The following is a 24,557-nucleotide window of genomic DNA, read 5'->3' as shown; positions in this document are numbered from 1 at the left end:
ACCATTTCATCATCTTATTTACCTTTTTGCAGATACATTTGTGTATTTTTTTCATCCAGTACATCCTAAATAAAAACCATGTCTATACCAATTTTTTAAATTTAAATCATAAATATTATGAATTTTGTATGTACAAAACTATGTAAATCTCTTAACTGAATGAAGACAATCATCCTGTGAAGATCTTTAAACGCTTGCTATGGGGTGTGTGCTTTTTTTCCATGTTGAAGACTGTGTAGTTATCTAAAAGAGGGACGAAAGATACCAGAGGGACAGTCAAACTCATAGATCGAAAACAAACTGACAACGTCATGGCTAAAAATAAAAAGACAATCAGACAAATAATAGTACAGATGACACAACATAGAAAACTAAAGACTAAGCAACACGAACCCCACCAAAAACTGGGGGTATTCTCAGGTGCTCCGGAAGGGTAAGCAGATCCTGCTCCACATGTGGCACCCGTCGAGTTGCTTATGTTATGACAAATCCGGTAAATAGTCTAATTCGGTAAGTCACATTCGTGAAAAGGGAAGGGTATTGTAGTTACGACATAAAGAACATATCCGATATCATCTGTGAAACGGTTATTCCATAACGGTCAACCAACTCGTGATGCCGTCCGTAAAATTTACGAAGGGATGACTTCAACTTCACCATTTGGAACTCTTGGTTTAATAGCTTCCCTGTGAGCAGCAATCCTCTATCAAGGAAATCATGATAGGAAACACAAGCCCGGGAATATCGTATCAATTGGGAGATATATACTCCGTATGCAGGCGCTGCTGGAATGTTGCTACATAGAAATGGAAAGTTCACAATTGGGAAGCTGAAATCATCTCTTTTGTCGTAAAGTTTTGTTTTCAACCGACCCTCATTGTCAATTTCTAGATGTAAGTCAACATATGAGGCAGACTTAACTGTATCTGTAGTATCCTTTATCTCTAGTTCGATGGGATAGATTCGTTCAACATAGTCACCAAATTTTGTATTATTTAGTGAGAGAACATCATCTATATAGCGGAACGTAGAGTTAAAGGATATTGCTAACTTCTTATCTCTCTTCCTAAGAAGCTCCTGTATGAAGTCAGCCTCATAATAATAAAGAAACAAGTCGGCCAGGAAAGGGGCACAATTGGTTCCCATTGGAATTCCGACAGTCTGTTGAAAAACACGTCCTCCAAACGTAACAAATATGTTGTCAATCAAGAAATCAAGCATCTTGATAATGTCAGTTTCAGAGAATTTTGTTTGAATCAGAGTGATGCTTTACAAAGTAGGATTTATCCCTCCCCAAGACAAGATACTTGTATCTACGTTCGCCATTCTTTTTAATGAAACAAAGTAATACCAACTCTTTCAATTTGTCTTTTAGTTTGGAAGGGGAATACTTGTGTAAAGTGTAGAAAAGTCAAATTTTTTAATACTATTGCAAGATGAGAGAGTCTTAGATTGTATGTACTCTAAAAGATCTTTGGAATTTTTTAGTATCCACATCTGATTCACGCCACCTCTAGAATAGGCAGTTTCACAATAACTTTGGAGCCCGGCTTTGATTGCTGATAAAATAGATGTTAATAATTTAGAAAGAGGTTTCGTGGAGCACTTGGAAGACCCAGCAATATACCGTTGTTTGTAAGGACACTTATGTAGTTTAGGTATCTAAATTTATGTCTGAGCTTGAGAGCTGTCTCAATGACAATCATAACACATTTTAATTATAATTATTGAATGGAAGTGATTATGATATTTTTTAAGAGGTTTTTCTGTTAAATCATCAATAATACTAATGGCACATTACAAATATATGGCAAAAACATCACACATAAATCCATACCTTATGCTCTAAATAACAGCCATCAAAATCTATGTCACAAGGATAAATGTCCATCTAAAAGATAAATGAATAAAATATATATGTATCGTAAAATCGTAACTAAAGTTTAGTTTATTCTATACAGAATACAAGTAGTTTTAAAAGTGATTGCTTGACCAGCAAAATGTGGATTTTTACCTCTAAAAGTATAAATGGGGGGTATGATTTTCAATAAGTAAATGATTGAGTTTCCAGTTAAATTTGGTTCAAACCAGTATTCAGTTGTCTATTTTGTATTTCATTGTGTCTATACATTTCCAAAATATGTGCTGTCTTGGTGGTCAATTTCTTTTGCATAGATCATGTTAAAATATTGCTGTTTACTTAGAAAGGTGATGCTTTTATAAATGCTATTTTATTAAATAATGAATATTCTTCTTTCTTTAACTACATTGTGTCTTGGATGGAGCCATGTCTTATTGGCACCCATACCACATTTAAGAGATAACTGTATTGCATTTGAAATTTTGCGGACGTCCATCGGTAGTTTTACTGTCGCAAATTGAGTTTACCTGTCATCCAATCAAAATCATTAATACACAATAATTGCAATAGAAATACTTATTTATATACTAAATAGAATATCCATACCTGATCATTTATTTTTATTTCTCCTGAATCCTCATCACCAGGAATAACGTCCATCTAAAATACAGATAAATATATATGTTGTACTCAAAATCATTTATAAAAATGATAAATACCATACTAGTAGTGTGTTTACCTTTAAAATATACCTGTGGTGTGAATTAAGGCTCCACATTGAAGGCTGAACTATAACCTATAATTGCTTATATTTACTAATTTAGGTCTTGTATGAAGAGTTGTCTCATTGGCAATTATACCACATCTGTTTTTTTTTAATATAAAGCAAGTAAAAATTATAATTATGTATATTTCACAATTGAAAAAAAATATTACAACAACAAAAAATAGATAGTTCTAAATTATCAATTGAGGAAACACATGTAGCATGAAATATTTCTCTGTCAGGTTTGGATTGGTATGCTGAACATGTGCTCAATGCATAATTATATTATAAATATTGACTAATTTTTCATGTTCCTCCTAGGTCATAAGTATCCACATTCCATAAGTTAGTAAATAGACAGGAGATACTGTTTGACTGTATATAAATAATGTAAAAACTATCCTGTATTCCATTTATTTTAAAGGAAGCCTTTAATCATACATGTTATTTTGTATATAATTGAGTGACATGTGATAAAAAATAACTTGAAGTAAGTTTATACCTACCATATTAGGAAATGATTCTAGGATGTTAAATGTTTTTGTTTTGCAGACTTTACAGATAGCTGAAATAAAATGAAACAATATAAAAAAAATATAACACATTTATTTGCAATTGAATCCTTAACTTTTAGGAATTATGAAACATCCACAAGCATATCAATGAATAGTTTGTCCAACCTTTTTAATCAAAATGAGTAAGAACTTTAGGAAAAAGAGACAACTAAATGAATGGCCATTAATAAATGAAAATCAAACATGACTAACAGCAACCAAAGACTGCATCTGAATTACAGGGTCCTGATTTTGGACATGCCAATATGTGAGCTACAGAATGACAAAATCAGCATGTGTTTTTTTTTTTTTTTTGGGATTGTTTTACACAAATCTTGCATTGACCCTTTAAAGCTTGCTATGTGGAGTAAGCAAATATTCTTTGTTGAATGCCATATAAGTTAATGACCTATACTTGCATACATTTAAGAATGTTTTTTTATGAAGAGTTGTCTCATCCTTTGCTCATTGGCAATCATTCCACATCTTCTTATTTAAATGTATATGTATACTAAACATGCTAAAAAGCTAATAATATTCATGACATTCAGCATATTTTTTTTTTTAAAAAGATCAAACTAGATAAGATATAACCTCATGAACATTGTAGCTAGATCTTATCATTTTGAGTAAGATACCTATTCATAGATCCTGACTATACCAACAAGTAAGCAAGTAACCAGTAGGATGTAAATGTTCTGAATGTACATGTAAATGCACTAGTACTATGTATGGATTCTATATTGTTTTATATCTTTTCTTCCATAAACTTTGAATATGGCAATTGAATATCAAACAATCAGAACATAATTGTAGAAATTATAAGATCTTGGGATACACTGTCAATAAAATTTGCTTGCAAAATGATTTTTTTTGCACGAATTTTCTTTATTTTCTCCAAGTGTGATATTTTTATCCTGGTTTTTGTGACCCAGTTGTTTATCCTGCTTTTTGTTACTCAAAATTCCTGTCCTGCTTATTTTTAACTTCATCCTACCCCCCCCCCCCCCCTCCCCCCCCCCCCTAAAAATCAAATTGCAACTCCCTTAATTGGACATCAATGACAAAAAAGTTACAACCATTTATGATAATATAATTATTCCTAAACCTCTGAAATAACCTACCCGATCCTATTGGCAAGAATGTTCATCTCTGGGAAATGTTGGTTTTTTTTTTCTAATTCAAATCACTTTAATGAAATCTCAGCTTTAGCGTATGATTTGTTTCTCGTTGTTGTTGCAATACCATATAATGTAACGCCAAAACTGTTATGTTATGTCCATTTCATTTGAATGTTGTGTATCTATCTTTATATGATGTCACGACCACATTATACAATAACACATCCACATCATATCAAGATGTTTGCACTTAATATAAGGGGAAAATGCACTTCATATAAGGACATATGCACGCCATATACGTATATTTGTATATCATATAAGTATAGTTTCACATCATATACGAATATTTGCACATGGTACCTGTTATATAAGTACATTTGCACATCATATAAAGGTATTTGCAAATTATATAAATATAGTTGAACATCATACAATGTTGTATGCGAAAAATATAAGTATATGTACATATCATATATTATGTAAACTTGCACATCATGTAAATCCATTTGAACATCATATCAGTATATGTTCACATCATATAACGGAGTTTGTACATCATATAATGACAGGTGCACATCATTTAAAAAAAAACATGCACATTATAACCATAACAAAGTACTGTATTTGGAAACACTCAGACACATATTTACATGTGTAACAAGATGCAAGATACATAGTAATAGATAAGGGTACCACAAAACAATGTTAACATATAATCATATTAATTACAATATTCTAACTAATTTCCTAATAACTTTGATATTGCAAATTAAAAGCAGTCCTTTCATTTTCACGGTATGCCCGTGTGTTTAGTGATATAATAGATTTTAACGAACGTAATCAATGCATACCGGTAAATTATTAAGTCAGGGATTTCGTAACCATAAATTACTTAAAACTTTTACTAAAGTCATTCATATATACAAAGATTTGATAAGTAAATTTGGCTGTACCTGTAGAAAACTTATTAAAAATGGTATTTTACATCCTAAATTTTACGGTAATATTGTATTTAAAGCGCGGAAATCACTATGTGATCCGGGTAAACTCATCGAACCTTTAAACAAACTTATTAGTAAGGGTTATTGTACCAATGTTGTAATTAGATGTAAACATACTAAATCCCTGGGATGTGTTTTAGTTGATTTTAGTTTCTGATGCATGATTTTTAATATGAATTGTTTTGGCATTTAACTAGCTGTCAGTAACTAGTAGTACTCTCAAACCGTACTATTTTGTTAATTTGAACAATATGACGCAGGTTTTTTCAAAAGTGATGATTTTCTAAAAAGTGTATAACATTTCACAGTGGTATCATACTTTAACTTTGTTTAAACCTGTTTTTTTACTTTTGACCTTAATTATTTGTCCCTTATAATTTATATTAACTATGTATTTGTATTCAGGTATCACAGATCAAATTTATTCGTTCATTGTGTGTTGATTTGCGTTTTTTGATTATGTGAAGCCTTCCAATTGATATTTTATTGTGTTTTGTTATGTTGTGTGACGTTATACTATTATTTCAGAAAAAGGAGAAGGTTTGGTACCTTTAAAACGTTTAATCCCGCTGCAAATGTTTGCACCTGTACTAAGTCAGGAATCTGATGTTCATTAGTTGTCGTCTGTATATAGTTCATACGTTTTTCTCGTTTCTCGTTTTGTTTATAGATTAGACCGTTGATTTTCCCGTTTGAATGGTTTTACACTAGTAATATTTGGAGCCATTTAAAGCTTAATGTTCGGTGTGAGCCAAGGCTCCGTGTTGAAGGCCGTTTCATTGACCTATAATGGTTTGCTTTTATTAATTGTTACTTTGATGGAGAGTTGTCTCATTGGCACTCATACCACATCTTCCTATATCTATTAATTGTACATCATGTCATGAAAATGGACACACTAAGAAAATGTTTTGATTTGAACAATAATTATTAGGATTCTCTGTTGAATTATATAACTCTTCAGCACGTTCAGATAACAACAGAAATTCATATGCACACACTAAACAAATGGAAAACATCTTAAGGAAGTTCGCTGCTCAGTTTCAAAATAAATAGCTTTCCATAACACTAGTATATATTGATAGGGGATTAGTTGAGGAATAAAAAAAGCCAAAAAAATATAGGGGTCAATGTGCTTGTTTTCGATATATTAGCCATTGGAATTTTGGCGGGAAAATGATCTCTCTTGATTTTTCATAGCTTTATCATTGACCAGTTAAAGTTCTCAAAAACTATTAAAAAATAAATAAGATTTTATAAGACTTTTACAAATGGCTTATAATTATACATGTAAAAGATTTATAAAAATAAAAATGGGGGTCCATGCTCAAAATGTTTTTAAGGCATTCAAATGGATAAAACCAGAGGATTTCGAAAATATGACAAAAATTCCAAAACATGACAAGCAAGCATCCTTAAAACGCGTTTTTGTAATAATTCTTATATTTAAATAATTATTATTTTTTTTCTAATAATTATTATCTTCTTAATAATTATTATTTTTTTAAATATTTATGATAATATTTACTATATCAATTAAGATAATAAGATCCAAACACAACATCATCAACTTTTGAATTTGTTTTCTGACATATGACAACTTATATTAATACTTTTTGATACGTTTGAAATGGAAAATTACATTTAATTTAGTGAATTGTGTGTAAAGGGAAACAATAGGATATTTAGTCTAGATGCATTAATGATCATGATGATGTATGTTTTAATAGTACTGGAAATTTTCTCCTCTATGGCAATAGGCGTTAATTGATATGTTGAAATATATATGTCTAAACAATCGTTCATACAATGGCACTTTCTCAAGGTGTTTGTAAAAAATAAAACAGCTATACTTTATTGATTATTTTTTACAGTAGTCCGCAACATGGTGTAACACTCTCAATATAGTTGCTTGTGTAACATGAAACATACAATAGAGAGTTATTGGTATAAGAGACAAGATCGGTATAGTGAACGAATCTTTTTAATGTCAATACGTTTTTACGATTTATATAGATTTGCATATCCCGCAAAGAACATAATATTACAGACAGTTGTCAAGACGGGTTTATACCCTTCAGGAATAGCTGTTGATTCAGCCAATGATTATATCTACTGGATTGAGTATGATTTAGCCGGACTCTCAAGATGCAATCTAGACGGAAGCAATGTGACTGTTTTATCAACTTTAAGTAGTCCTTGGGCGATACGACTCGATCTTATAAACAGGTATATTAAGTTTTATAATTAAAGGAATCGGGCAAGTATTAAAAAATTTAGTTTACAAAAGAATACAACAGTTTTATCGGCCAGGTCTTACTCCGAAAAACAATACCATACTGTCTTTCTAACTATATATGTAAATAAATAGTCACCATTTATTGTCGAACATTGCATGTGGTCTATATTTTTCAGAGTATGTCACAGGTTGTCAAGACGTCGCGTTTTATTGTCATTCACAAGCTCACATATCACTGTCGAACCCAAATGAAAACAGTTGTAAGGGGAAATAAATAATAAATTTGAAGATAATTTAAGAACGACATGCGACATGTGCTAAATATTGCTGATACAATGAAGGCATTGGAGTAGACATATTTTATTTGATTACTTAAGCTGAAATATGTCATAAGGGGGACTGATCGAATTACTTTAGTCATAAAATATCCTGACTTGAACTACCAGATGTTAAAATTATAATAGTCTGACCGATACGTAAAACATCTCAATACGTAATACATGTTTTAAAAAGCTTTGAACAGAAAAAAAACTATAGAGAAACAAATAAAAAACACAAAATTGTCATTATGAAATTGTTTCTTTTTCAAAAATGCTTGAAATGCATTTATATATGTCAGGCGGATTCGTACCTTGCTTCGATCACAAATATTCTTTTATATATATATATATCATATTAAAGTATTTGGTACATCGCACATACTTGTTTACATTCATTTGATGTGTTTAAGCTTTATATGTTGCCATCTAATAAGGGACATTCCGATTTACATTGTCCTTGTACTTCGATATTTTTATTACTTTATACTATTTTATTCACATATGCGTACTAAGTTATTTGACTTTTGACCAATATATGAATACATATAGGTCACTGTGGCATTTCCGATGACGGTTATCATGGTTATGTACTAACACTAACAGAGTTGATGTTCATATTGATAATGCAAATATACATTGACATAAACGGTGGACTAATATATAGAACCATAGCCGTATCGACTTCTATTTAGCAATGCAACTATCACGAAGTAAGGCTAGATAAGGCCTCTGCTTTGTTGTTCGGGATGAATAGATTCAATCTCATGAGTCCAAGTTAGATGTGCAATAAATGAGGTCAGTAGGTGATCTTTTACAAGGTCAAATTCAACCTCCTTCCAGTATAATCATTTAATTTATAGTTTGTAAATATGCATTTTTATCTAAGTCGACCCCTGGTAAATAGGCACAACCTACTATCGGCTGAAAGTAAAGACATTATTTGATATTACCAATTTAATTGGTCATCATTGGGTTTTTTATAATATTTATTGATCAGTATCGTCTGTTTTTCTCGTAGTCGTTAATTAGCTATTAAAAAACACATGCATACACAAATATATATTGAACCTGAAACTTAGTTTTCACACTTTCATTTCTCTTCCAGGTGGATGTATATAGTTGAACGTTATTCAGGAATTTTGAAGTCCAGATTCAATTCAACTGAACAGCAGGCTATCGTTAATTTTACATCACAACGTGTTGACTGCATTGATATAGGTTCGTTTTCACCACACATATTTCTTGAAATATTGCTTAAATGTCATAGTTTCTAATTTCATTCATTATAAGATACTTTATGCGTATCCATCTATTAGTTTATCTGTATACCTATTTGTTTATTTTGTTCATGAAAATATTTACATACAGCATGTACAATGAAGATAGAAATTGTGTATGTAAGTAAAAATCTACAAAACATATTTAAATATACAAAAAGGATATAATAGCTGTCAAGCTTGCCATATTAAAAAATAGTATAATGAGATCTTTATATCAGTAGTTCTTTACATTGCAATTGCATAAGATCATTATATCTTAGGATTTATAATAAATAGTTTGCACGTTATCTACTTTATGTATAATGTGTGGTTGTCATCGTAACAACAAAACGTATTGCTTCATTATTAAATTAAATATATTTTATAGCCCATGATCTATAAGATTGATGATATAAAGTTAACTAATATGTTTGCAAGAATAGACAATTATATCTTGAAAAGATATGGTCGTTGCCGTCAAGATACATTTGGCTATGAATCCATGATTTACTGTTTCTGACACACATGATATATCATGCTCTTAGTCCGTTAGTTAACATATTTTATGATAAATAGAAAATCAAAATTTTGTGATTCAACAGTTGATCAGTAACTGTTCACATTGTATAAAACAGCTAAGACGCTTGATGACCATACTTATATTTCATTAGTAAATTAGGGATTAGCAGATCGATGTCTACCAATATAATACATGCTTTTTTTCCAAAGAGATTAATATCAATTATAATTCCAGTCCCAGTGTCTGTCGGCATCTGCCCCTGAAATGGGCAGATGGGTCGTGTTGGTACGTGCAAATGTATTTCAATAGAGAACACAAATCCTGCTAAGATGATAACCAACTTAGTCAATGGTCTAAGGATATTGGATACAGAAAATAATGGCTATATAATTAAATGTAATCGTAGAAAACATGGTTCATATTTTATGAATGCAGTAATTTTATTTAAGTTTAGATAAATTATTACATATGAAGCAGAATGGTGAAAACTGCTTTTTTTCGGCCTGTTTTTAATTTAAGAAAAATTGAAATACCTTGCCGCGTATCTTTATTGTAAAAGATGCATATCACATAAATGATTAGCTTCCATCCATAGCTCTAACAGATGAAAGTGAAATCTTTAAAAAATGTCTTTATTACATGGTGTTTAACGGACAGTTTTTCATATAAGATATTATCCGCTAACACTATTGCATAATGACAAACTGTCCTGGATAAGCTTTCATTTTGAAATAGTGTTCTTTTGCATAAAATGTTCTCACCTCATTCTGGACAATATTTCTCTTTGCAAAAGTATCTTTCATAATATGTCACTTTCAAATTTTGTTCACGACAATATTTAAGTTTAAAATACTGTCCATTCAAATATTTCATAATCTAATTATGTCTTCTCTGCCAAATTCCCGGCCATGGATTTTTTTGCGTTTCTGGCAATTAAATTATACTTGTATGTGTGTGTTACCCTAAATTGCTGCATACATATGTTATAACGGTATGGTTGATATTATCAATAAAAAATCACTGTGTTGATTTAATTTTCTAAACTATTAAAGGTATAAAACTTTCCTTCCATGAACACAACATTTCATGACAATTAATCTATGAAATATTGTATCAATATATACATAATATATATATCCTTTAAAAACCGCCCTTTAACAAGATAAAATGTATACTATTCATATATCGTGTCTATGAAATATTGTATGCATATGGACAAAATTGCATATCCAATATGTCCTTCTACATGAATGTTTTGTTTTGGGGACAATAGTTCATCGAACTAGTTTGTTTTACAAGAGTTCATCTTTTTTGTTTCGAAAATTGCAGACACTGAGGAGCAAAGATTGTTTTGGATTAATTATGATGGTGACATGAAATCAGCCAAGGATGATGGCTCTGATATAACAATAATCCATTCAACACATTCTGAAAAAGCTTACCACGCTATTGGTGTTATAAGAACCTACATGTATTATGCTAATTACAATCAGTTGCTGATGGTAGACAAAGCACCAGGATCCACGTCGAATGTTCTGTATACGGATACCGGTCATATTGACAGTATTTTTGTCTTTATCAAATCAGGTGTGTAAACCGCAATTTATTAAAATAATCATATTAAGAAACCGAATGCACGTTTACACTTTCATACTATTATGGGTCAACTCTTTTCGAAGATGGAACTTTGGGACCTTTCTTTCTCTTCTTTCTTTCTTATGTGTAAGCTTCCTATCTTAGGAAACATCCCTTAATGGGTAATAAGGAATATCTGCATAAATGGGTAAGAACGTAAATTTTTTGAATTTTTAAAATTTCAAATTTTGTCCTTAATGACGACATATGACCAATTGTTTCAAATACACTGTGCATATGATTCATCAATATCGATTACTGAGTTTGCGTTTCTTGTGATTAATTGTGTTTCTCTGCAGACGCATACTGCTTTGTAACTATTAGTAATGTATAAATTGTAGCACATTAATTAACAATAAACACTGTCTTTAGTGAGTTATGTAACTTGGCAACAGTATCAATTTTGAATCACATTTTTGAATTATATTGAAGAACGCATACATTTGATGCCATAATATACTTATTAACATGCGTATTGAATATATGAAGTTATGTACGATTTTTGTATTTATTTAAATTGAATATTTGTAAAATAAAACACAAAACACTCCCGTTTCATGACTTATCTTGAGTATATCTAAATATTTATATTGTTTTCATATTTGTACATGTTGTATTTATGATGTTTGCTTGTTTTACATAAATGCGCATGCTGTTTATAGTGATTCACGTGTTGCTTGATATATCTATTTTTGTTTTGCTTCTGCTTTTTCGTTTTAACATTTGTATGTATATTGGTGTTTTCTTTTCATATTTCAATGTTTTTACAGAGATATTTCACATTACCTCCTACAATTAAATACATAAGTTTATGTGTACCTTTTTAGCGTTTAATTTAATATTAAGTCATGTTTTTTACATCACACTTCCTTATAGATGATACAGATACATATAATAAATTTGAATACATCGTTTAACAATTATCAATATTTTTAGATAATTTCAATGGCAACATTTATTAGGACTAAGGAAAAAAATGATGAGGTCTGTAATTATTTTATCAATAGCATGTTTGCACCATTACTGATGTGTTTAAATATAAAATTGATATATTTTAAAGTCAAATAAAGGCTATTTACCTGTAATAACAATAAACAAATCTGATTTTAGAAATATGATTTTCATTTAAAGTGATAAAACAAACTGAAAATTTTAAAGCATTTGAATTCATTGTTAACATATTACCTTTTTATTGGTATGTCTCACTGGAGCAAAGTGGTAAACAAGGAACTACTCACTACGAAAATAATAAGAACCTGGAAAAACACCGCAAGACAAAGGAAAATTATGACGACTAATGGTATGAATATAAGGTCTTGTATAATTTTACTTAACATAATGAATGTGATCAGGCCTTGTCAATTTTTTGTATTAACGAATAAACAACTTAAACATACTTTGCGATAACCAACGCAGCTGTAACTGACACATGTTGCATTTGTAAGATCTTTATTTAATATGAGTTACTTCAGCGACAGGAACTCATATGATTATATAGCACGTGTGAATAAAACTTAAGGAATATGTTTCTTTTACGTTGACATTGCATTTTGGTGATCTTGAGAAGTTAAAAGGTCATTTTGTAATGCTGCATGTCTCGTAGTTTCTTTCGAAAAAAAAACAACAACCCACACAGTCTGCAATATCGTATAAAGACTCCTTTTGTTTCTCTTTTTTTTTTTAACTCACAAGCACAACATGTCATTAGTTTTATCGCTGTTTTACGAAATTTTCCTTTGAACTTGCTGACTGATAATTTCCTTTCTCAGCGGAGTCGAGTGATATGAAAATTATCGCTAGAAACTAAAGGGGCACGTGGCGTTGCTAATGAAATTGACATTAGATTGACAAAGTCGTCATAAGTAAAATAGCGATAAACAGATTATCATTGGTCATGTCAACTCGATTACTTTGCTCACTTTCGCCGTACTGGCTCAAGCAAGAAAATCACTCTCGTTGAGATGATCAACGATAATCTATAATTATATCATTTAAATCAATTAGTAAATACTTAATTTATAAATACTTTTATTTAGAAATGTTAATTGTTCTACAGTATTAAGTTCACCATGCCTGTCAATTAATGAAATATGTGTACTGGTTAGTCCTGTGTGGACGAAACGCGCGTCTGGTGTATTAAATTATAAACCTGATACCTTTTGATAGATATTATTCGTGTGTTTCTCTGTCATATATGTTTTCCCATTTATTTGTATTGTAGTCCTGTCATGTAATGTTGTCATTTTAATGTTTTATTTAACAATAAAAGCAGGAGGTTTGGCTAGCCACAAAACCAGGTTCAACCCAACATTTTTTTTCTTAAAATGTCCTGTACCAAGTCAGGAAAATGCCCATTGTTATATTATAGTTCGTTTCTGTGTGTGTTACATTTTAGAGTAGTGTCGTAGTTCTCTTATATTTGATGTGTTTCCCGCAGTTTAAGTTTGTAACCCGGATTTGTTTTTTTCTCAATCGATTTCTGAATTTCATACTACTGTTGCCTTTATCTATATCCATGTATTATGAAAAAAAGCCAATGGGATGATGTAACAAATAAACATCATCTGTAGTCATCTAATATTTCTAACTGTCATAAATCCATGATAGCGTCGTAAAACGTTCGTAGGTTACCTCGGACTTCATCCGTAGTAACAATTGGGTCCATTGCTTCCTTCTATACGGTAATGTGTTATCAAGGAAAATCTTGTTAGGAACCGATAGCTTTTGGATAACTAATCGAATTGAAGCTGTTTACTGCTTATTTAAACGCTATTTGTATGTTGCAACATTAACCTAATACAGTTAAGGTCTTTACATATATTGGGTCTCATTAATTAGCAACAAGAAGCGTCTAGAAGCGACGAAAAGCGACAAGAAGACTATTTAGCGACAAGAAAACTTAAAACAATTCTTATTAAACTAACTGATTCCGAATAAATGATATTGAAGATAACACTGAGTACCCACAATGTGGAACATCAAATGAAATGACGTTACTTAGTTTAAAAAAATGTGTCTAATCCATTTGTCCTTTTTTGAAAAAAAACATATATTTAGAAATTAATCAAATGAGAAAAGCGATACTGTTTGCGTGTCCTTTGTTTTATTTGCTACAATAACATCCAATTATCACCTTTAATTTTGTACACGTGTCAGACTATACTATTACACGCGCCAGAATATACAAATTTTGTAAATAGTAAACACTTGTTAAAACCTCAACATTGTCTTTAATTACCTTTAATCTTCAGTTATGCATAAACATGGTAAATATCGTTTAAGGTAGCTAGGGTGTCTTCCTCCATGTTGGATTTTGAAATACCAGAAAACAATCGGTCTACATCTTTAATGAAATGTTCAAATTTCGAGAGTAGTAGGTAATTCATGTGTAAGAATTTTTATGTTAATATAGAAAATGACATGTTTAATCATATTTATGACTGTATTTTACAAAAAGCAGAATACTTTTGTTTGATTCATTTTTTTCCAACTTTGCCACATAAGGGGAGACAACTCAAATGTAAGGGGAGATAATTCAGATAAAGTTACTTTTACTATAGAATGTGTTAGGAATTTACCTATTTTATTATGTAACAAGAAAACGAGTCCAGTGACCCCGTTTTTTTCTTTTTCTTATCTGAAGGCATATTATTAGAGCTATCTTCTCATATTCTATCTCAAAATTATATGGTGTAGTTTGTGTTGTATGGCACAAAATTTGGTTTTCCATGTGCAATCTATACAAAATCTGACAATTTTGCACAACCTGTAGCGTGAAAATCAGCCTAGTGACCCATACTTTTTATTATATTTTTGAAAATAGCATGATATAAATTACATTTTGACAAATTATTAAAAAATTCTATGGATTTTAATTTAGACCCCCCATCTACCTTAATGAGGCAATACACAGAATAAAATGATGTACAATACTGACGTTTTCCTCTTGTTTGATTTCAATAATTTCAGTTCATTCAAGGATTTTTTATAATAAATCTTATTATATAAATCCTTGGTTCATTGTTTCTCATAAATTATGTCTGGTTTTTGTTTCTAGACAATGATGCACAAATTATGCATTTTTCATGCGGTAAGTGTATTATATATTAGACAAAGAGAGTGTTAAAAAACATCATCAGATAATATATATAATTGTTCTAAAACACAAGTAAAAATTAATAGCATAATATGACAGGGAAAACCTAATATTTGCTGTACTATTTATCACAAATAAATGTAGCAATTAGATCTATGTTTCAAACATGTGTGATGCTTTACTACTATATATATTGACTTCTTTTATTTATTCATATTTATTGATAGAATATTAAATTTCTTGTCGCTAAATAGTGTTCTTTTCGCTAAATTATTCTTCATGTCGCTTCTTGACGCTTCTTGTCGCAAAAATTCTTCTTGTCGCTAATTAGTGAGACCGCATATATTGTTTTGTATATATAAAACTATAAATATACCTTTACCGTTCATCACATTGCTGTATTTAATCATTTCTGTAGTACAACCAACATCACCACAGATCAGCCAACAACTTCAAAGTATTTCTAACAATATCTTAGTACAGTCAATACCACCAGAGTGCAGGACAGCAGCAATCCGTATTACAGGTTAGTAGTACTTGATGCAATATTATATTGGTTGTATTTTAATTTGTGTATATATTATATCAATGACAGTTTTCTTTACTGATTTTCATTGGTTCTTTTTTAAACAGTTATTGGTAAACCTGACGAAATGAAATTTGATAAATAAACCTTATATTGTACAGATAACTGTTCGTTACATTACGTAAACCACAAATGTCATTTTATTCATATTCAAATGGATAGACCTTTATGAAAGAAATAGCAAGTGTTAACTCTAAAATGTTCAAGTTGATATACATGTAGTTATTCCTGGAGCAAAAAGTTCCAGCGTCATACATGACTAATGATTTATGGTGTAGCGAAATGCAGGAAAAATAAAGAAAATAAATGTTGTCTGCTCTATGGTCAGGTTGTTGCCTTTTTGACACATTCCCCATTTCCATTCTCAATTTTATTTAAGAATTGAATGCTTCTTTTTGTAACTTCATTGGGGTGTAAAAGCGTTGACCGAAGTACATTTTGTATGAAGTTGTAAAAATGTGCGCACGGTCAACGCTTTTACAACCCTATGAAGTTACAAAAAGAAGCATTTAATACTTATAATTACATTTTGTTTTGCTAGGATCATGAAAACACGATTTTTCTCAAGTTTTTGTTTAATTTACCTGTGCAATTTATTGTGGGACCTCGTGTCATCATGAATGATAAATTTTATTGTGTAATGAAGATGATTAAGGAATAACGCGAGATTGCAGTGTAGCCAATCAGAATAACGTATTACAATGAAACATACATCTAATGTTATTAATATGATATGAACCATCGAACATTCATGATACTCTAAATCATTAAATAAGATGATACGAAATATTGAGGTATTAGTAATCAATTGTGTTATTACAATTACTTAATTATTAATTGTAAAAAATCAATAGTAGGTATCTTTAAATATATAAGAAGATGTGGTATGATTGCCAATAAGACAACTCTCCATCCAAGTCACAATTTGTAAAAGTAAACCATTATAGGTCAAAGTACGGTCTTCAACGCGGAGCCTTGGCACACACAGAACAGTAACATATAACGTTTTGTTTCATTTATACGTTTTCAAAATTTTCTTTTCTCTGTAAAAAAAACCCGTGCATTATTGTTTTTATTTCTACCAAAATAAAGCATGTTATTTCATTAGCATGGACAGACGTGTTGGCAATAATGTTAATGGACTACATGTAAGTGAAAAAATAATATTCATTCCACTGCATGTTGATTTTGATAGCGAAATCAACATTTGATAGGTAGAAACTACCCCACGTGACGACAAACAACACTTCAGAACCCCTTTTGAGTATCATATTCCCCTCTGATCATCGGGATTGCCTTGTGCGACGTTACCCGCGGTTAATGTTTTAAAACGTTTTGATCGTTGATCGGGTTTTTTTTGAAAGATAGTATATTAATTCCGTATTCAAACACTCTTTCAGTTCTAACAACAAACGGAAATGAATACATAATTAACTTTTAATCGAAATTGATTATCATTGTGTTTTTTTGTTTTTAGTTATGAAAAAACTAACGGAAAATTATGTAAATTAATATCTTATGTTCAGACGCATTTTAACCTACTTTGTATTGATTCAAATTTACTGCACAGTGGTAGTATATATGATGCACATATTAGTTTCCAGATACTTACATTCACATTGACGAATTCCCCGTTAACAACTATCCAAAATACCGACCCATGCCTTCTCTTAATTCATCTTAATTCATCTTAATATTTCGTAATATAGTTTGATAAATTTGTTTCAATATGTTTGTACGATAGTGGACTCAAATGTGTCAATGGATATTGCAAGTATATATATTTTTTTCATTTCAGGTCTGTTTAACCATTTCGATATTAAACAGATTGCATTTGTCAAGTGCAAAAACAATATGCAAGATATGAAGATTGACTTTATTCATATTAGATGAAATTGTAAGACAATTGACGTCCGTTTATAACACGTACATGGTAAGAACGAGCGAAGACTTCACAGAGTGTAAAGACAATATACACTGGTAGACGACAGTGTTCAACATAACTTTTTGGGGTATATTAAAGAAAATAAACTAAGTGTGAATCATACAACTAAACGTTTATGATTGATGGAACTTCTTCCTTTCAGTGAACAGGAATTTCAATTTTGCAAAAAGAGACATGGTTACCATTGTTGTGCATTTCATTCAAAACTTTATTATCGATATTTATTTGGAGATGTAAACTAATGTTTCAAGTGTTCAACACTATTTATCCACCGCATATGTACCATGACCTTGATTTTCTCGACTACTTTCCTTTTAAAAAACAAAAATCATATAAAAATAAAGAGATGTTGTATGATTGTCATTGAGACAACTATCTACCAAGTCATTTGTATCAACATATTCATTTATGAAATAACATTGTAGCTGTAAAACATTTTGACTTTGTATTCTGTCATTTTCTGACACATTTAAACTCAGGAATTTTGTTGTTCCTTTGCTATATTTCGCTTCTTTTTACAGTTTTAATATTATCTTGTCTATGTCGATAACTATACCTATATTGGGGACTTTTTAAAAATACTTTCAATTGGAAAATGATAAGATTATATTGTACATTTGTACTAACATATGACAGGCCGATAACGTTTTTTCAGAAACTTATATACAAATAGTCGAACAATTTTCTGACCTTGGGTTCATTTGACCAATACTGATGACTCTTTTACTTCCTAAGGATGACTTTCACATTAAAAAATATCCACATTTATTTATATAATATGTGAACAAGCTTAACTATAAAACATGTTCACCTACATATCATGACAATACCTACAAAAACTGCATTTTGTATAAGCATGGTGCACTCCTTCAATTATTTACTACGAATAATCGATAAGAACTGTTGCAACACATATCATTAAACATCAAGTACCCAGCAAATATTATCAGGTCATAGAAATAAATGTTGGTCAATAGAAATAAATTGAAACAGTAATCTAGGAAATAAAGTGTCATTGTTGATTATCTTGCACTTTTGGCTAATTCTCCGTGTATAAAGAGGTAAGACCACTTTCCCCTGGTTTTTTGTTTTCTCCATTTGATCAGTTTGGTAAATAATGTTTCTAAATAGCCCGATAGATGCTAAATATAGTACATGAAAATACGTCACATCATTTACCTTAAACAGGTATACCTAAAATAAATATCAAAACCAATTTTGATTTGTCTTTGTTAACGCCCCTGAGGAGCATTACAATATTAATTATCAACTATTAGATATTCAAAATTAGTTTTGTTTTAGATAAAACATGTTGCATAAGTTAGCGTGTTAATGTTGGGATGCAATTTGTAGCTTAAATGTACTGTATAGCTTTGTTTAACTTCAAACTAATGAAACAATACAACAAACAGGGGTTACAAATTAATACAAAACGCATTTAATAATCTTATTATCTGATATAAATCAGCTAATATGATTGAAGATCGGTGTATAATGTCGAATGCATCTAACTGGTATGTTGTTTTACTCTTTCTTGATCTATATATCTCTTTCCTGGTTTTAAGGTTATGCTGTCTATATGAACTGAACAACATCAAACACCAGTTGGTACTAGAGCACCTTGTGTTACACACACAAGTAATTTGTGATACAGATACAACTTTCCTGGTGTTTTATCTACAATCGCGGTTGATAGTGCAATTGATTTTTTTCTGTGGTGTTATTTTGTTTTCTGATGTCAGACTTAGGACCGGTGCAGGGCCTGTTGTAACAATGTTAGAACTAGTATCTACCTGAGACTGCTATAACACATTAGTAGTCTTAGTATCTACACAGTTGGTGGATGGTGATACAATTGCTGTCTGCATTTGTTATATATAATATCATTTTGAAAAATATTATTGTTCAAGGTTTCGAAAAAAAAATTGTTGTTTTGAAATTGCTCTGCTGTGGCTTTTTTTCGTGATGAGTATATTACACATACAATAGTTGGACTTCATTGCTATATAATCATTTCTTGTGTTACTGGTATGTTCAAGCACGTTCTTCGGTTTGACGACAACTGTTCCTTGCGTTTATATAATAAATGTAGCTGTACTACGAAGTTAGTCAAGAGTATTAATAATAAATTTTAAACGTGTGCGCACGGTCAACGCTTTTACAACCCTATGAAGTTACAAAAAGAAGCATTCAATACTTATAATTACATTTTGTTTTGCTAGGATCATGAAAACACGATTTTTCTCAAGTTTTTGTTTAATTTACCTGTGCACTTTATTGTGGGACCTCGTGTCATCATGAATGATAAATTTTATTGTGTAATGAAGATGATTAAGGAATAACGCGAGATTGCAGTGTAGCCAATCAGAATAACGTATTACAATGAAACATACATCTAATGTTATTAATATGATATGAACCATCGATCATTCATGATACTCTAAATCATTAAATAAGATGATACGAAATATTGATGTATTAGTAATCAATTGTTTTATTACAATTACTTAATTATTAATTGTAAAAAATCAATAGTAGGTATCTTTAAATATATAAGAAGATGTGGTATGATTGCCAATAAGACAACTCTCCATCCAAGTCACAATTTGTAAAAGCAAACCATTATAGGTCAAAGTACGGTCTTCAACGCGGAGCCTTGGCACACACAGAACAGTAACCTATAACGTTTTGTTTCATTTATACGTTTTCAAAATTTTCTTTTCTCTGAAAAAAAACCCGTGCATTATTGTTTTTATTTCTACCAAAATAAAGCATGTTATTTCATTAGCATGGACAGACGTGTTGGCAATAATGTTAATGGACTACATGTAAGTGAAAAAATAATATTCATTCCACTGCATGTTGATTTTGATAGCGAAATCAACATTTGATAGGTAGAAACTACCCCACGTGACGACAAACAACACTTCAGAACCCCTTTTGAGTATCAAATTCCCCTCTGATCATCGGGATTGCCTTGTGCGACGTTACCCGCGGTTAATGTTTTAAAACGTTTTGATCGTTGATCGGGTTTTTTTGAAAGATAGTATATTAATTCCGTATTCAAACACTCTTTCAGTTCTAACAACAAACGGAAATGAATACATAATTAACTTTTAATCGAAATTGATTATCATTGTGTTTTTTTGTTTTTAGTTATGAAAAAACTAACGGAAAATTATGTAAATTAATATCTTATGTTCAGACGCATTTTAACCTACTTTGTATTGATTCAAATTTACTGCACAGTGGTAGTATATATGATGCACATATTAGTTTCCAGATACTTACATTCACATTGACGAATTCCCCGTTAACAACTATCCAAAATACCGACCCATACCTTCTCTTAATTCATCTTAATTCATCTGAATATTTCGTAATGTAGTTTGATAAATTTGTTTCAATATGTTTGTACGATAGTGGACTCAAATGTGTCAAGGGATATTGCAAGTATATATATTTTTTTCATTTCAGGTCTGTTTAACCATTTCGATATTAAACAGATTGCATTTGTCAAGTGCAAAAACAATATGCAAGATATGAAGATTGACTTTATTCATATTAGATGAAATTGTAAGACAATTGACGTCCGTTTATAACACGTACATAGTAAGAACGAGCGAAGACTTCACAGAGTGTAAAGACAATATACACTGGTAGACGACAGTGTTCAACATAACTTTTTGGGGTATATTAAAGAAAATAAACTAAGTGTAATTCATACAACTAAACGTTTATGATTGATGGAACTTCTTCCTTTCAGTGAACAGGAATTTCAATTTTGCAAAAAGAGACATGGTTACCATTGTTGTGCATTTCATTCAAAACTTTATCATCGATATTTATTTGGAGATGTAAACTAATGTTTCAAGTGTTCAACACTATTTATCCACCGCATATGTACCATGACCTTGATTTTCTCGACTACTTTCCTTTTAAAAAACAAAAATCATATAAAAATAAAGAGATGTTGTATGATTGTCATTGAGACAACTATCTACCAAGTCATTTGTATCAACATATTCATTTATGAAATAACATTGTAGCTGTAAAACATTTTGACTTTGTATTCTGTCATTTTCTGACACTCTCTTTTCAACTCAGGAATTTTGTTGTTCCTTTGCTATATTTCGCTTCTTTTTACAGTTTTAATATTATCTTGTCTATGTCGATAACTATACCTATATTGGGGACTTTTTAAAAATACTTTCAATTGGAAAATGATAAGATTCTATTGTACATTGTACTAACATATGACAGGCCGATAACGTTATTTCAGAAACTTATATACAAATAGTCGAACAATTTTCTGACCTTGGGTTCATTTGACCAATACTGATGACTCTTTTACTTCCTAAGGATGACTTTCACATTTAAAAATATCCACACTTATTTATATAATATGTGAACAAGCTTAACTATAAAACATGTTCACCTACATATCATGACAATATCTACAAAAACTGCATTTTGTATAAGCATGGTGCACTCCTTCAATTATTTACTACGAATAATCGATAAGAACTGTTGCAACACATATCATTAAACATCAAGTACCCAGCATATATTATCAGGTCATAGAAATAAATGTTGGTCAATAGAAATAAATTGAAATAAAAACAGTAATTTAGGAAATAAAGTGTCATTGTTGATTATCTTGCACTTTTGGCTAATTCTTCGCGTATAAAGAGGTAAGACCACTTTCCCCTGGTTTTTTGTTTTCTCCATTTGATCAGTTTGGTAAATAATGTTTCTAAATAGCCCGATAGATGCTAAATATAGTACATGAAAATACGTCACATCATTTACCTTAAACAGGTATACCTAAAATAAATATCAAAACCAATTTTGATTTGTCTTTGTTAACGCCCCTGAGGAGCATTACAATATTAATTATCAACTATTAGATATTCAAAATTAGTTTTGTTTTAGATAAAACATGTTGCATAAGTTAGCGTGTTAATGTTGGGATGCAATTTGTAGCTTAAATGTACTGTATAGCTTTGTTTAACTTCAAACTAATGAAACAATACAACAAACAGGGGTTACAAATGAATACAAAACTCATTTAATAATCTTATTATCTGATATAAATCAGCTAATCTGATTGAAGATCGGTGTATAATATCGAATGCATCTAACTGGTATGTTGTTTTACTCTTTCTTGATCTATATATCTCTTTCCCGGTTTTAAGGTTATGCTGTCTATATGAACTGAACAACATCAAACACCAGTTGGTACTAGAGAACCTTGTGTTACACACACAAGTAATTTGTGATACAGATACAACTTTCCTGGTGTTTTATCTACAATCGCGGTTGATAGTGCAATTGATTTTTTTCTGTGGTGTTATTTTGTTTTCTGATGTCAGACTTAGGACCGGTGCAGGGCCTGTGGTAACAATGTTAGAACTAATATCTACCTGAGACTGGTATAACACATTAGTAGTCTTAGTATCTACACAGTTGGTGGATGGTGATATAATTGCTGTCTGCATTTGTTATATATAATATCATTTTGAAAAATATTATTGTTCAAGGTTTCGAAAAAAAAAATGTTGTTTTGAAATCGATCTGCTGTGGCTTTTTTTCGTGATGAGTATATTACACATACAATAGTTGGACTTCATTGCTATATAATCATTTCTTGTGTTACTGGTATGTTCAAGCACGTTCTTCGGTTTGACGACAACTGTTCCTTGCGTTTATATAATAAATGTAGCTGTACTACGAAGTTAGTCAAGAGTATTAATAATAAATTATAAACGCACACAAAAAACTACACATTGTTTTTGTTTTTCTCTAATAAAATGATATATAGTCAAAACGATCCATTATGACTATGAATTAAACAAATAATTAAATAAAAATATAATTAAAACATTACAATTTGATATTTCAACACAAACAATGCAAAAATCTGCGTGAGATTTGAACCCTTTTTTTAAAAGCAATTATCATTCACAGTTATATACTCTACCGATAGAGCCACGGCGACTCATATATACATACTTGTTATTAAGCAGCTATATAGGTACAATTAAGATATGCTGACCTTTTTTTTCTTAAAAAAAGTAATTTTCTAGGTATTAAGGACACACTAAATCAATTTCAATTTTGAGTAAATAAGTTGTATAAAGTACAACTACAACACAAAACTTAACTATGTTTTGGTTTGAAATGTCCACTTGTGGTATTCTCTGGGGTTTTTTCACCTAAAATACGTTAATTTGACAGGGATTAGATTAACTATTTTTCACAAATATCATAATATATAAAAATCGAGATATTACTAAAAAAAAAAAAATCTTTCTTTATCGTAAATTATAATCTTTCACTATTTTTTGAAATTGACCCTTCTGTTAACAAATCAGAGGGAATTGGTCCAACCTCTATTTAAACTTTTTGGGTTTCAACTTTCTAAGGAACACTAAATATGGGTTTGGCTATCACTGTTTTAAAATTTATTTGATCATATAGCTGTGTCGGTTCGTTTAAACCTGTAACTGTCAAATATAAGGCTTTGAATGTTCCAGATGATCGATAATTAAAATAAAAATGTTTCGGACACACACAATATATTACGCGTTGTTTTAAATTTTTCACATGTCTGATTATTTTTCTTCGAATAATCTAAAGACAATTTTG

General features: G+C 30.5%; 1 protein-coding gene across 12 annotated transcripts in view; it reads left to right on the top strand.

The window, feature by feature from the left end:
• Window positions 1–22,756, top strand: part of LOC127704910 (low-density lipoprotein receptor-related protein 8-like) — a 59,918-nt gene extending 37,162 nt beyond the window's left edge. For 4 of the 12 annotated variants that reach the window (XM_052209145.1, XM_052209146.1, XM_052209147.1 and 1 more), the window contains 5 exons: window positions 7,323–7,535; window positions 8,971–9,083; window positions 10,974–11,231; window positions 15,794–15,901; window positions 17,760–19,123. In XM_052209145.1, the coding sequence (XP_052065105.1) occupies window positions 7,323–7,535; window positions 8,971–9,083; window positions 10,974–11,231; window positions 15,794–15,901; window positions 17,760–17,854 (787 nt within the window). In that variant the 3' untranslated portion in view covers window positions 17,855–19,123. Of the gene's footprint in view, window positions 1–7,322; window positions 7,536–8,970; window positions 9,084–10,973; window positions 12,580–15,336; window positions 15,370–15,793; window positions 15,902–17,759; window positions 19,124–21,383 lie in introns of those variants that run through there. The other 8 variants (XR_007983566.1, XR_007983565.1, XR_007983570.1 and 5 more) reach the window with 7 other exon arrangements.
• The last annotated feature ends 1,801 nt before the right edge of the window (window positions 22,757–24,557 follow it).

Source organism: Mytilus californianus, unplaced genomic scaffold (assembly GCF_021869535.1).
Source record: "Mytilus californianus isolate M0D057914Y unplaced genomic scaffold, xbMytCali1.0.p SCAF_6, whole genome shotgun sequence".
NCBI classification, from domain to species: Eukaryota; Metazoa; Mollusca; class Bivalvia; order Mytilida; family Mytilidae; genus Mytilus; species Mytilus californianus.
This window is presented reverse-complemented; position numbering and strand designations above follow the sequence as displayed.